General features: G+C 48.6%; 1 protein-coding gene across 4 annotated transcripts in view; it reads right to left on the reverse strand.

Moving 5' to 3' along the window:
• LOC122372113 (rab11 family-interacting protein 4-like) overlaps positions 1-13,267 on the reverse strand; it is an 87,047-nt gene that overhangs the window by 52,335 nt on the left and 21,445 nt on the right. For 2 of the 4 annotated variants that reach the window (XM_043348985.1, XM_043348984.1), the window contains exons 1-5: positions 11,067-11,208; positions 10,751-10,923; positions 5,416-5,487; positions 3,523-3,615; positions 3,091-3,144 (exon numbers count right to left, since the gene is read on the reverse strand). In XM_043348985.1, coding sequence (XP_043204920.1) covers positions 3,091-3,144; positions 3,523-3,615; positions 5,416-5,487; positions 10,751-10,923; positions 11,067-11,147 — 473 coding nt within the window. In that variant the 5' untranslated portion in view covers positions 11,148-11,208. Of the gene's footprint in view, positions 1-3,090; positions 3,145-3,522; positions 3,616-5,415; positions 5,488-10,750; positions 10,924-11,066; positions 11,209-13,267 lie in introns of those variants that run through there. The other 2 variants (XM_043348989.1, XM_043348986.1) reach the window with 1 other exon arrangement.

Here is a 13,267-nt window from a genome sequence, read left to right on the forward strand (position 1 = left end):
TTGTCATACCAGCAGCGACTGCAGTCAGAGGCGACCGAACACTGACATACGTTCTGGATTTTTTCTCCACACAGCACCTTTACAATTCGATGTCTAGTGCGTGCAGCCCCTACTTGTGGACATGCATGACTGCCTCCAGTGACTGACTGCCACTAGCCTCCAGAGGGCAGCAACTCCAAAAATAGCAGTTTTTTATTAAAATCGTTTTCTGCAATAACTTTTGACTCAAGACAGTGACGACATTTATTTTGCCAGCATCGTGCTCCTCTCGTCGAAACGCGTCGAATGTTGACCTTGAAAGGTCATTTTGAAAAGTTGACCTCAGGTCAAGGTCATGACCTTGACGGAAAGGGTCATGCTGCATATCACTCGATCCGTACCGTCGAGCTGAACACATCTGACGTGTTTTCACCGCTTTAGCACGTCTCTATCAAAAGGTATAGCGAAAGAAATGCTGGTGACCGTTCATGACCTGAGATGACCTCAGGGGCACACAGAAGGGTCACAGGTGCATTTTGTCGATTCAGTGTGTTATGTTTACCTATGAACCGATGTTTGAGAGGGTTTTGAACCACATTCGTCCAAAAGAGGCGCATTTCAATTTGCTCCAATAGAAGTCGCAAAATTGACCTGACCTTAGGTCATGGATATCAAAAGTCCGAGAAAAACATTTTATACATGTTGTTAGTCTTATCAATCTCTGAAAGTTTCAAAAGTGATCGTTCCGTCGGTGTAGCGTACGCTGGGGCGGCACCGCACTGCTAGGTGGGGGCGGCATCGCAATAATAGGCGGCAATGCGCTGGGGGGCACCACTTGCATTGAGGGGTGGCATTGTACGGTGAAGGGGCGGCGTCGCATTGAGGGGCGGTATCGCAACGAGGGGTGGCACTAACGAAGCTGCCTTATAAGAAACGCTTGGCACATCCTAGCCCAGCTCGGCGCCGCCTGGCTGCTGCATCTTGAAAAGGGTCCTTGGTGTCGATGAGACAGCCCCATTGTCAAATAATTACCTACCTAGCGTCAGTGGTTTCGGGGGGGGGGGGCGCTATCGATCTTGAATGGGGCGGGGCGACTGAAGTCTCCATTCAGATGGGCGTCAGTGACTACTGGAGGGCGCCAACGAACTCGGATAGGGAGAATGTGATCTTCAGAAGGGCACCGGGTGATCTAGAGGGGTGTAATGCTTACATAGCTCGGGGTTACATGAGCAGAGTTAATACGCATTACAAACGGACTACAATGGTGAGCGAATAGGAAAATCCGTTCCTGATACGCATTTACTTGCTCATGTAACCCCGGTAATAGATGGGGTCACTGCTGCCTTCAGTAGGGCGTCGGACGCTCTGAAGGAGCGCCATTGATCTCGGATGATTCGACTGTTTTTTCATAGGGGCACCAGTGGTTTCAGAGAGGCGCCATTGATTTAGGATGGGGAGACTGAAGTCCCGGTTCAGGTGGGCGCCAGTGGCTCTTGAGGGGCGCCAGCGACCTTGGATTGATGACGACCGTGATCTTTAGAAGGGCGTTGAGGGGCGTCATTGGGCATGGATGGGGCCGCTGTTGCCTTCAGCAGGACGCCGGACGCTCTAGAGGGGCGCCTTGAGCTTGGATGGGTGACTGTAGTCTCAAGGGGCGTTGTCTCGGATGGGGCGAATATGATTTTCAGAGGGGCGCCGGGTACTCTAGAAGGGCGCCATTGGTTTCAGAGGGTTGCCATCGATCTTAAGATGGGGCAGCTGTGATCTCCGTTTAGGTGGGCGCCAGTGACTTTTGAGGGGCGCCAGCGACCTCGGGTGAGGACGACTGTGATCTTCAGAAGCGCACCGGACGCTCTGGAGGGACGTCATTGGGCTTGAATGGGACGACTTTAGTCTCAAGCGGGACGACTTCAGTCTCAAGGGGGGCGCTAGTGGCTCTCTTGAGGGCGCTATTGATCTCGGATAGGGCGACTGTGATCTTGAGAAGAATGCGGGTGCTTTAGAGGGGCGCCAGTGGTTTCAGGGGGCGCCATCGATCTTGGATGGGGCCGAATGGGGCAGCTGTGAACTTTCAGAGGGGCGCAATCAACCTTTAATGGGGCGACTGTTCCGTTCAGGTGGGTGCCAGCGGCTTTCAGGGGCGCCATCGACCCTGGGGGTTCGGAATATTCTGGTTTCCGGAGGGGCGCCCTTAAACATTGGGGGGCTCAGGTCCTATTTGGGGGTGCCTTGGAGAACATTGTGGTGTTCAGGTACCCCCAAAGAGATATTGAGTTCGATCCCTGCCTGCACATCACTTTTTAATTCATGTTCCCTCTGTAAAACGGCATCAGCCTAGTCGGCGCTAATTGGGGCGCCATCTGGGCGGCTGGGCGGAAAGGGGGGGCCATGGCCCCCATGGCCCCCCCCTGTCTACGCCACTGCTTGAAGGGCTATGGAAAGGTACTGCGCATGAAAGGCTTTTTCCGGCGGGCTATATCCCCTTTATTCCTATATTTTAGCAGATGCACTGTGCCATTTCCATAAAGTCGTGCACGGTGCTATTTGTGCAGCGGCCCGTAAGCATCAAGAACCAAGAACCAAGAACCAGGCTTGGTGCTGCCCTCTGGGGAAGGTTGGTGGCTGTGACAGGTGGCGCTCCAGTCGTATAGAGAGTGGTGGTTGACCGTCTTTGCGCCGTACCCACTACCCTGGTAGTGGGTATGGTATGGTAGGCGTATGGTAGTGGGTATGGTATGGTAGTGGGTATGGTAGGCGGTATAGCGTCAGCTTCTCAACAGCAAGGGCTGTGTGGTGCTGAGTTCAGCTGGCTCCAGCTAGTCAGTAGCTCCATGGTGCTCCGCCATGTGGCCGTTTGAGTGGCGTAGTGGCCTGTCCCACCGGGACACAACCATGTCCCGATGGGACAGTGATCGCCTCTGCGGTGCACCGCCCGTGTTCGAATCAGCTCAGCATGTCTCCCCATTACGCTCTTATCCTAATCTCAACCTACACCCATGAATACGTCAGAATAAAAGCTCTTCAACCAACGGGAAAAGGGCACCATCTTTATCTTCGTTTTCATGCGCATTTTTTCATGATAAGTATGATGCATTCATTCACTTCACTTACTGTTTCATGGATCCGTAGCGGCGGAAATGTGATGGAAGCTCACTAGCGTTGTTCCTGAAACAAAAGACAGGTATAAGATTAGACTGAGAAAATAAAACTTGAAAAACAAAACTGTTTAACAAGCTCTCCCGTTGGAATCCATGGTATATTTTCCTTTTCGCTCTCACCTCGCAGCGCTTCGAGCTTCGAGTTGGAAGTGAAAAGAATGTGTCATGCATTTCAATGGGAGGAGCAAGACTGCAATTTGCACCCTAAGCTACAGATTTAACACAAGCATGTACTCGTAATATAGTTGGTCAAACTCTTGAGCAACTTATCTCCCCTTTTGCCTTCTCTCGACCTCTCGTAACCATTTAGCATCTGATTTTTAGCACTCTCTAACACCGGCTCCTATGGTAGAGAGCGTGTGTAGCACGCAGCCACCCCTCTGACCTGGGGTTGCGTCGAAGGCTGGTTCGCAGCCAGGTGGTCCTCTTACTGAAGTCCACGTCGGGCAAACCGAGGTCACGGCTCCTGTTCAGGTGACTGTGAAAGACACAAATCACGCGAATTAGTACCTATAAGGGCAAGGCGGAAATGGAATGTTACCCAGCTTACAGCTATCAGCAAATGAGCGAAAAGGGTGGACCAGAATTCACAGGGATTCCTCCGACTTCCGAGAGATATCCATATACATGTAATGCTGATAATCAAATAATGAAAAATTATAATGTCGGGAAAGGTGGATTCCAAAAAGTCAGGACGATTGTGCAGCTTCTGGGGAAGGGAATGAAAGGGAGGCTGAGAGAGAGAGAGAGAGAGAGAGAGAGAGAGAGAGAGAGAGAGAGAGAGAGAGAGAGAGAGAGAGCTGGGGAAGGGAATGAAAGGGAGGCTGAGAGAGAGAGAGAGAGAGAGAGAGAGAGAGAGAGAGAGAGAGAGAGAGAGAGAGAGAGAGAGACGACAGACAGACAGACAGACAGACAGACAGACAGACAGACAGACAGACAGACAGACAGACAGACAGACAGACAGACAGACAGACAGACAGACAGACAGACAGACAGACAGACAGACAGACAGACAGACAGACAGACAGACAGACAGACAGACAGACAGACAGACAGACAGACAGACAGACAGACAGACAGACAGACAGACAGACAGACAGACAGACAGACAGACAGACAGACAGACAGACAGACAGACAGACAGACAGACAGACAGACAGACAGACAGACAGACAGACAGACAGACAGACAGACAGACAGACAGACAGACAGACAGACAGACAGACAGACAGACAGACAGACAGACAGACAGACAGACAGACAGACAGACAGACAGACACTAGACAGAGAGGGGAGAGTGAGAGACAGCAAGAGAGAAATAGAGAGAGAGAGAGAGAGAGAGAGAGAGAGAGAGAGAGAGAGAGAGAGAGAGAGAGAGAGTGAGAGAGAGAGAGAGAGAGAGGAGAGAGAGAGAGAGAGAGAGAGAGAGAGAGAGAGAGAGAGAGAGAGAGAGAGAGAGAGAGAGAGAGAGAGAGAGAGAGAGAGAGAGAGAGAGAGAGAGAGAGAGAGAGGATATAGCCCGCACGTGAAGCTCCACTCACAAAACGGTTCGCTGCACCTATCTCGGTTTCCCTCACTCTATCCGCACGTGACACGTGACACCGCGTCACGTCACGTGACACGGGTCGTGACACGCGGCTGATCGGGGCGTGACGTGTCACTGTCGTGTGGCACGCTCGGGTCGGTTTCACTGCGGTCGCCATAGGACGGGGATCAGGACGGGGATCGAATTATGTAGCGTCAGGTCTAAATTGCACGGCGCACGGTCCGGTCCGCAATGGCCGGTGAGTTTACTCGTGACTGGTCTATCAGCGCCAGTCGCGACAAACTCTGATGTGGAAAGGACTATAACTAACGTGAAAAGCCAGAAATAATGGCGTGCTGATGCTTTACAAAATAACTGCATCTGTTGTTTGATGTTTGTGCATTTGTGCAGAAATGAATGCCATTGTTCTATAATTTGAGGAGCGAGTGACGAGCTGCAGAGAGCAAAATATTTCTTAATGCGAGGTCGATTCCTTCCCGCGAGAAATAGTTGGTCTCTATGAGAAGATCTTGTCCACTATCTGAAGGACATAAAAGGCAAGATTACCTGAACATTGCATACAGCTGTGTCGTAATACTTAACATTTATTTGCCTGATATTCATATAAGGTAATTCAGGCGAGACGATTCTGAGCTTATAAATATTATGAGATGCTGGATATTGAGGGATGAGTCCATCTAGCTCTATAATCTATTAGGCATTTCATTTTCAATTGCTATAGTCGACGCTTACCTATTGGTTCCGCTGTCTGCTTCTCCGAGACACTCAAAGCTTTCCTCCTTGTCCAAACTGCTGTTACAGGGGCTGAAAACATACGAAAGGTAGGATTGTCAGAGAGATGCCATCAAATTGCCATCTTACCGCGAGGTGCGGTTATATGGCAATGATTTTCAACTTCATATGGTCGTTCATGATTGTTTCATGATAAGATCACTGTTTCAAACTCAAATCTATCATAAGTGGTGTGACAATTTCTGTTGGTGCTGACAAAAATCTATTTAACTGTCGCCAGGCCAGGGCCTTTTTTATAACCCTCGCCCGGTGAGGGGGGTTGATGCACCCCCCCCCCCCAAGTTTTTCGCAAATAACGTAAAAACGGCGGCGCGTAGTGCTACCAAAGTTGGCATACCTTCTGGGGCAACATTTTTGCACCTATCCTAAAAATTTCAAGTCTAAATCTTTTCAGGTCAGGTCACCAGGTGACAAAAACCGATACAAGGTCAGGGAAAATTGGACTATAAAAAGGTCACCGCTAAACACCAAAGGTCAATGACCTGACCTGACCTTCAGGTGACCTTGACACCCATCCTAATGCATGGGAGCAACATCAAATCACATGTTTGAACGTTTGAAACCACGAAAAGCTGCAAACGCGCGGCTAAAGCGAGCAGACATACGCCGAATCGCGATTTCGGCCAAACATGGTTCAGTTCAGTTCAGTTCGTGTATTCACATTAAATCCGCTGGTATGCGGCTCTTCATTAAATGCAATGTCAATTGATGAGACCAGTATAACGCCTTTTGGGGCGACTAACGGAGCGAGCGAGAGGGTGGACCTTGCACGTGCGAAGTTGCGAGGGGGTACCTCCAACTGACTTGTGCACGGCACCCTACTGACTGGTCTCTAGCGATGTGCCAAATTCTGGCACAATCGGCCCAGCCGTTCTCGAGATTTGGAAGCGGCACACTGCACGTGCGCACGTGCAAAATGGGTCCCAACTGACTTGTGCACGGCACCCTACTAACCGGTCCCTAACTGTGTACCAAATTTGAGCGCAATCGGTCGAGCCGTTCTCAAGATCTGGAAACGACCCCTGCACGTGCGCACGTGCAGCAGCACCCCATTTCTGGCACATGGATATGCAGTGCCTAGTGGGTGCCTACCTACATGCCAACTTTCAGCGCAATCGGCCAAGTAGTTACAGAGATATTGCAACAATTACAAAACTGAAACCTCTTCGTTTTGCACGTGGCACGTGCATAAGGGGTCACCCACATGCATCAGGAATAGTCCAATACTTGGTAGAAGGGATGAAGCTACCCTACAAAAATTACCGCATGTAAATCGGTCAAGTGGTTGCTGAGATATAAGCGTCGTAGAATCGTGACCACGGCCGGCCGCTCATACTCAGAAATTTCCGTTATTCTACGTAAGACTCCGCTCGCTTCGCTCGCTCCGTAATAAGAACAGGCTAAGACATACACCATTCATCGTATCACACATTCATCACAATGAATCGTTAAACCGTGTCTACCTACCGTGCCGTGATTTTGTAACAAGTGAAGTTTGACTGCTCGTTTAACCCGCGACCTGGTGGGGGGGGGCTATTTTTTGCCCCCCTCCCCTCCAGACTTTTCGATATATCTCCAGAACCGCTGCGCTGATCGTCACCAAACTTTCAGTACCCTCCCGGACATCAATTTTACACATTGTGACCAAATATTTTTCCAAAGGCTATGATAGGCTTGCCGGAAATGACTTCAGAATGACGTCATGTTCTGCCGTTTTCGACCCAAAAAAGGGTTTCGCGGGAAGAGCTGTCAGGCCTATAGCTTTGCAAATACAGAAAAATGATAAGGACATAAAAGCTGTAAAATCGACTGGGCTACAAAACGGCTATCTCGGATTTTTGAAATTTTTTGATTTTGACACCAAAAAATCAAAAAATAATTTTTTCGGAAATAAGAATCGAAAAATCCAAAACGTTTTTTGAATTTCGCAAAAACCGGAATATATGTGATAGTCCTTACCGCCTTCCATCCACATACCAAATTTGAAATTGATACCTCTTTTTTTGGCGAAGGTATAGCGAAAAAACTGTTCAAAATTAATGACGTCAAATTTTCAAACTCAATTTTTTAGCAATTCTAGACCCCGTAGCGCAAAAATAAGGCCACCATTAGACTCCCCGTGACGAGCTGCATCGAATTAATACCCATTTTATGCAAAACTATCAACTTTAAAATTTGACCTATTTTGGCCTGACCTTGACCTGACCTTGACCTGAACTTCACCAGAAAGTGGCCTAAGCCGTACCTGATAGTCTTATAACCAACACCATTGAGTTGGAAATGAAAATTTGGCCATAAAACATGCATCACACAGCCTTAGTAAAGTTGGGCTCATGTGACCTGACCTGTGACCCTTGGTGACCTGACCTGTGACCTGACCTGGTATTGTCAGTGACCTCTAATAGCAACATATCTATTAAGTTACTGACGCCCTATCGCTGATTCTCGACAAAATGCGTTTGCCTCGGTGTTATAGCGCATTCCCTAGAAGACCCGTGAACGGTGAAACATTTCATCTTTGACCTGACCTGTGACGTCATCGGTGACCCCGAGGTCGATGAAATTTGGTTTCCGTCGACAAATTTGACAGGCCTTTCGAACGCCGTTTGAATTTTGCGGATCCGTCCAGTAGTTTCGGAGATACGAGGGGGGGGGGGCAAAAAATACCCCCCCCCCCCCACCAGAGGCCTGTTTCACTAAAAACTTGTATTTACAAGTGTTTGTAGTTTACAATTCATAAGTTTTTTTACCAACTACGTAAAAACCGATTTCACTAAGCTTCATCGCCAGTGGCACCTCCGATATCTATGGATAAGAAAATGTTTGCAAATAAACTTGTAAACAGTAAAAATGTTTTTAATCAAGAACTATAGCATGTTAAAGATATTGCTTCTTTGTATCAAATATTGTCTAGTATTCATGTCAAAAGCTGCGTAATAAAATTATAAATAATGATGCTGTTGGAAAAAGATATAAATGATAGTTCACATTGTCCTATTATTGAAAGAAAATAACACGCAAAACATTTGACAGCAGAAGACTGTTGAATGCAATTATGGCGCGCGAATGACAAAACATGACGATATTTTAATACCGATTATTTTGCTTCTTAGGGTGTGTGCTAAGTAAAAATTGAGCATGAAACGACTCAACAAAGCATAGTTGTTCTAAATATATGACTGTTTTGCATTATTGCACAAAAAGTATCAAAATTCCGAACGTCAGGACTACTGGAATTTCAGGTTTGTAATTACGATGTTTTCTTTCAAGTTTCTGGTCTTCGTGAAACAGAAAGTTTGCGATTCCCATGTTTTCTAGCAAACTTTTTCTTGTAAAAAAGTTTGCAAATTTTAAACTCAAAATTCATGTTCAAAGGTTTCGTGAAATCCAAATCTCAAATGTTGGTAATTATTTCTTGTAAACTCAAGCTTTTTCTTTGTAAATACAAGTTTTATTTGTTAGTGAAACAGGCCTCTGGTCGCGTTATAAACAGACCCCACCAGGGCGCGGGTTAAAAGACACTCGCCCTTCGTAGGTGGCACAGAACACATTGTACGCATCGACTCCGCTATATAGTAGCTGCCTTCGTCCCGCCTCAGTGCGTATCCGAGGAAGCCTGAGTCGCTCGGCGTTACGGGTGTTGTGGCCGTGATCGGTTGCGCTTTCCAGGGAACTGGCAATAGCGGAAGGCTGGCCAGTCTGAGCAATGGCTCGCACGTTACATATTCTGTGGTACAGTACCAAATTTGTCGCGCTGAGCCACTTCAGATCTCTGAGGACATCGGTCACGTGGCTATACCTTCGCCGGCCACTTACAACCCGCGCACAAAAGTTAAGCACTTTTTGCACCCGATGAAGTTCAGTGGTGCCGCATGTACCATAGATCGATATACAATAGCGCAGTGTAGACACAACAAGAGATGTCACAATCGGTCTCAGTGTGGCAGGCGGTAGCACGTGCTTCGTATGGTTGCCCCTGTGCACTTTGATACCACATGGTTGACATGGTCATGGTACGTAAGATGCTTGTCCATGAAAACGCCGAGATTTTTAACAGTTTGGGACTCGTGAACGGTAGCACCAGCAAATCTAATGCAAACGGGTGGCAGTCCTTTGAGCATCTGGCGTGTACCGAGCACTATCACGGAAAGCACTATGGTCACGGAAAAGAGGTTACAGGTCAAAGGTCATTGGGGTCAGGGTCATGAAATTTTCAGGGTAGGTGTAAAATTGGTCAATGCGAGGGTACGGAAAGTTTCGTCGCGATCGGCCGCTTTTTACGCGAGTTATTTGCGAAAAAACTTAGGGGGAGTTGCATCAACCCCCCGTGCCGGCGAGGGTTACTTAGCTAATTACTTTATGTTCACTTAATTCTTAAGAAAATGTTAAATTCACCTAAATTGGTAACAACGTTTATCATTCGATGCGCACGGGTGCCCTGAGTTCACTGGTGCTTTTATTTTTGCTGTATCTTTACTAGGTAAAAAAGTTATGAGCGAAAAAAATTTTGACATGTTTTAGCGAATTGTTTTGCACTTATACCCCAAAAAAACCCTAAATATTGACATAGAGTCACCAAATTTTCACGGGGGCAAGATCTTTTATGGACCCATCTACCCTGTAAATTTGGCGTTACTAAGTGCCATAGGAGCCAATCGCCAGGGGGGTCGTACCCCCTCTGGCCGTCCGTGTTATGGAAGAGGTCCTCGCCTGGCGAGGGTTATGTTTCAACGTATGTCATCGTATCTGCGACACAGATAACCAGATGACACGCCCCAATTCATCCCACGCTTGCAGTAACAGATGTTGCCGATTTAAAGAGACTGCAAATGTAGTCAGAACCCGTTATTCTATTTAAGCATCCACGATAATGTCGTTCACTTGTTGCCTCGCCTTAGTAACTCCGCTGCAAGGTAGAAACGAAGCTGTAACCTCTGTCACCGAAACTTACAAGTGATAGTTCGTAAAAGATCAAGAACCAGCATTTATGCCAGATCTGTTGTCACTTTAACCCGCGCCCCGTTGGGCTCTGCCAAGCAACGCGCCCCGTTGGGGGAGGCCATTTTGCCCCCCCCCCCTAAGATCTCGAGAACCACGCAACCTAGCGACAAGCGGCAAACGGTGTTGGATAGCCCTATCAGGGAACTACCTTGTGACCCGATTTTATTGACCTAGGTCAAACCGATGACGTCACAGGTCAGGTCAAAGGTCGAATTTTCACCGTTTACAGGCATTTCAAGAAATGCGTTGTAAAATCGAGTAAAATTGACCTCACCTTGCGGCGGTGACCTTGAAGGTCGGGTCGGGGCTGGTCGAGCTCCTGCCGATGGCTGAGTCGTTGTCCATGTCAGTCACGTGACTCTCGTCTCGCGGTGACTCGACCAGGTTGGGCATGTTGTTGAGTCTCTCAGGTAGGGCGTTGTTCAGCGGAGTCAATCGGGTGCTGTCCTGAGGGAAAAACAAAAACAGAATGTGTAAAAAATAAAATGCAATCACTATTGTTTTTCCGCTCTCGTAGCTTTGTGGTAAGAGTAAGTACAAGCAGCGGTGGTAAAGTTGCAAAACTCAATCATGCTTCAACGTTTACCTACCTCGTCAATTTGTTTCGTAAAACACTTGAGGGTCGGCTGAAACAGTTTCTCCTTCATCCTCCACGCACGTTTTCTGTCCATCACAGGAGTCGCACAGCGTGACACCAGAGGTCACAGAGCTCCCACCACGCACACCACTCCCGTCCACAGTTCGAGCAACACTAAACGAGTGGCAAATGCTCCTCTCTCGCACCCGCCCCTCGCGGGATCCGCTCCCCTCCCCCCTTCCCCTCCCCTCCAGACTGACGGGGTGCGTCGCGCCGACGTCGGGGACGACAGTGACGTCATCAAAGTGACGTCATCCGTCTTCATCGGGCCAGGTGGCTGGGACGGCCGTGGAGACGGCGCGTGGCAGACAGAAAGGACGCGCTGTTTGCCAGGCATTCAGGCCAGACGAGAGGGTCCCGGCTGAGTCTCCTGTTACTAACAAGCCTTTCATGCATCCTCAGACGCCCCCAGTGCGTGTCTGAACGCCCTGGGGCGAGCAGAGGTCAGCGCCGAGTGGTGTCAGGTCATGACCCTGCCACACTCTCAGCCAATCACAGACGGTGCTGCTTGTGCAGGGCACGTGCGCACGTGTGAATGCCGATACAACTGTCCAGCGTGTTTCCTTCATTCCTTCTTCATCCTCCCTGGCAGGATGTGGGCCTGAAGTGTTCCAGCAGCACGGCACGGGCCACGGGCTGTAGTGACCCTGGGTTTCCGCTCGACGGGAGAGAGTAATGAGCCTCCGGTGAGAGAGCGCCACCTCGGAGAGAGTGGGGAGAGTGGTGGTGCCAGGTGGCCTTCGTGTCAATAGCTGTCGACCGGCTGCAGACCGGAAAGACTCGATTGTCTATCATCGCTCTATTCGCGTGTCTCTATTCTCGTGGCTCTATTCTCCGGCAAGATAATGGAACACAGCGGTGTGTTCGATTAAATGGTTGAATGGGTGAACCTTATCTGGATGTCCCCGCTTTTGTACGAAAGAGCTGAGAACAAGAGCATAGTCAGCGGTTGCGTTGCGTGTTTTTTTCAGAAATGAATGCAGGCTCCATGCTTAAAGGGACTATCCCACCTTTAACATGGGGTTTGAGTTGAGATAGCCAAGTTTGCGGCGAGGTTCAGAAACCGCTATCTATCTAGGTTGCAACCCCCGCAGCCTCTTGGTGTTGAAGAAATTCGTTCCCTTCATTTGAAAATGGGCCTTGTACAAGGCCCTATCTTCAACATGGAGCGACCGTTAGTGTGACGTCACCTCGTTTAGTCATTCTGATTTAAATGGGTTTGTTCGTTGAAAAATCGCTTAAAACTTGGTCTGAACTTTGTTGTGGTGCCTACAGAGTAAAAAGAATCAGCTTTATGACAGTAATGTGGCCTGGGGAAGGAGGTAATTTTGGGCTGTGACGTCACATATTTGAAAGTTTGTGTTTGGAATATGGGAAGCCTAAGATGTTTCATGAAAAATAAATGCCAGAACTGTGTTCCTGGTCATCCAATCTATAAAGTCGGGCACAATTTAACTGGTTTTAACAACATTTTAGAAGGTGGGATAGTCCCTTTAAAGCAATGTATGATCTAAGAATTATTTTTTCCATATAAGCAGTCAATACACGGCTGGTAATTCGTACAATTTGCTATTTTGAAGTTCTGATCTGATGCATCGCATAAGTTGTTCACTCTTTACATGAGATGGTATCTACTCGCAATTTATCCGTACTAAGTTTTTCAAAGTCCATTGGTGTTTCACCGGACAGTTGCCAAGACCATCCATAGGAAACCATGCCGGAAACCAATCATATCCTACCACAGCAAGTTTTCCGTTCGTATCCGACCAGGCCCATCAACTCCTTTGCCCATCTCCCTCGTTCCGCCATCCCATAAGTGACATATTCTTCTCTCGATTAGCCTCTTCCTTCACCACCTTCATCCCAGCCGCCATTTCCGTCGCTGCCGTCGCTGCCGCCATTTCCGTCGACGATGACGACAGTAGTGTCGTCGCGACGTTTTCCGAAAACACACCGGAGACATCTCTGCGCCAGGAGCGTCTCTGCGCGCCGGAGACGCCGGAATTGTCGCGCTTTTTGTCCGGAAACTGACGGGCGTCTGGTGAGAGCGCGGCCATGGGGAGGCGGCAGCTGCAGGGGCGTCGGGTCACACAGCGGAGGGGAGAACGGCTTCCGCCGGAGGAGGCTTGGCTAGGGGGCATTTCTTGGGGGAAT

Source organism: Amphibalanus amphitrite, unplaced genomic scaffold (assembly GCF_019059575.1).
Source record: "Amphibalanus amphitrite isolate SeventyFive unplaced genomic scaffold, NRLGWU_Aamphi_draft 001318F_arrow, whole genome shotgun sequence".
NCBI lineage: Eukaryota > Metazoa > Arthropoda > Thecostraca > Balanomorpha > Balanidae > Amphibalanus > Amphibalanus amphitrite.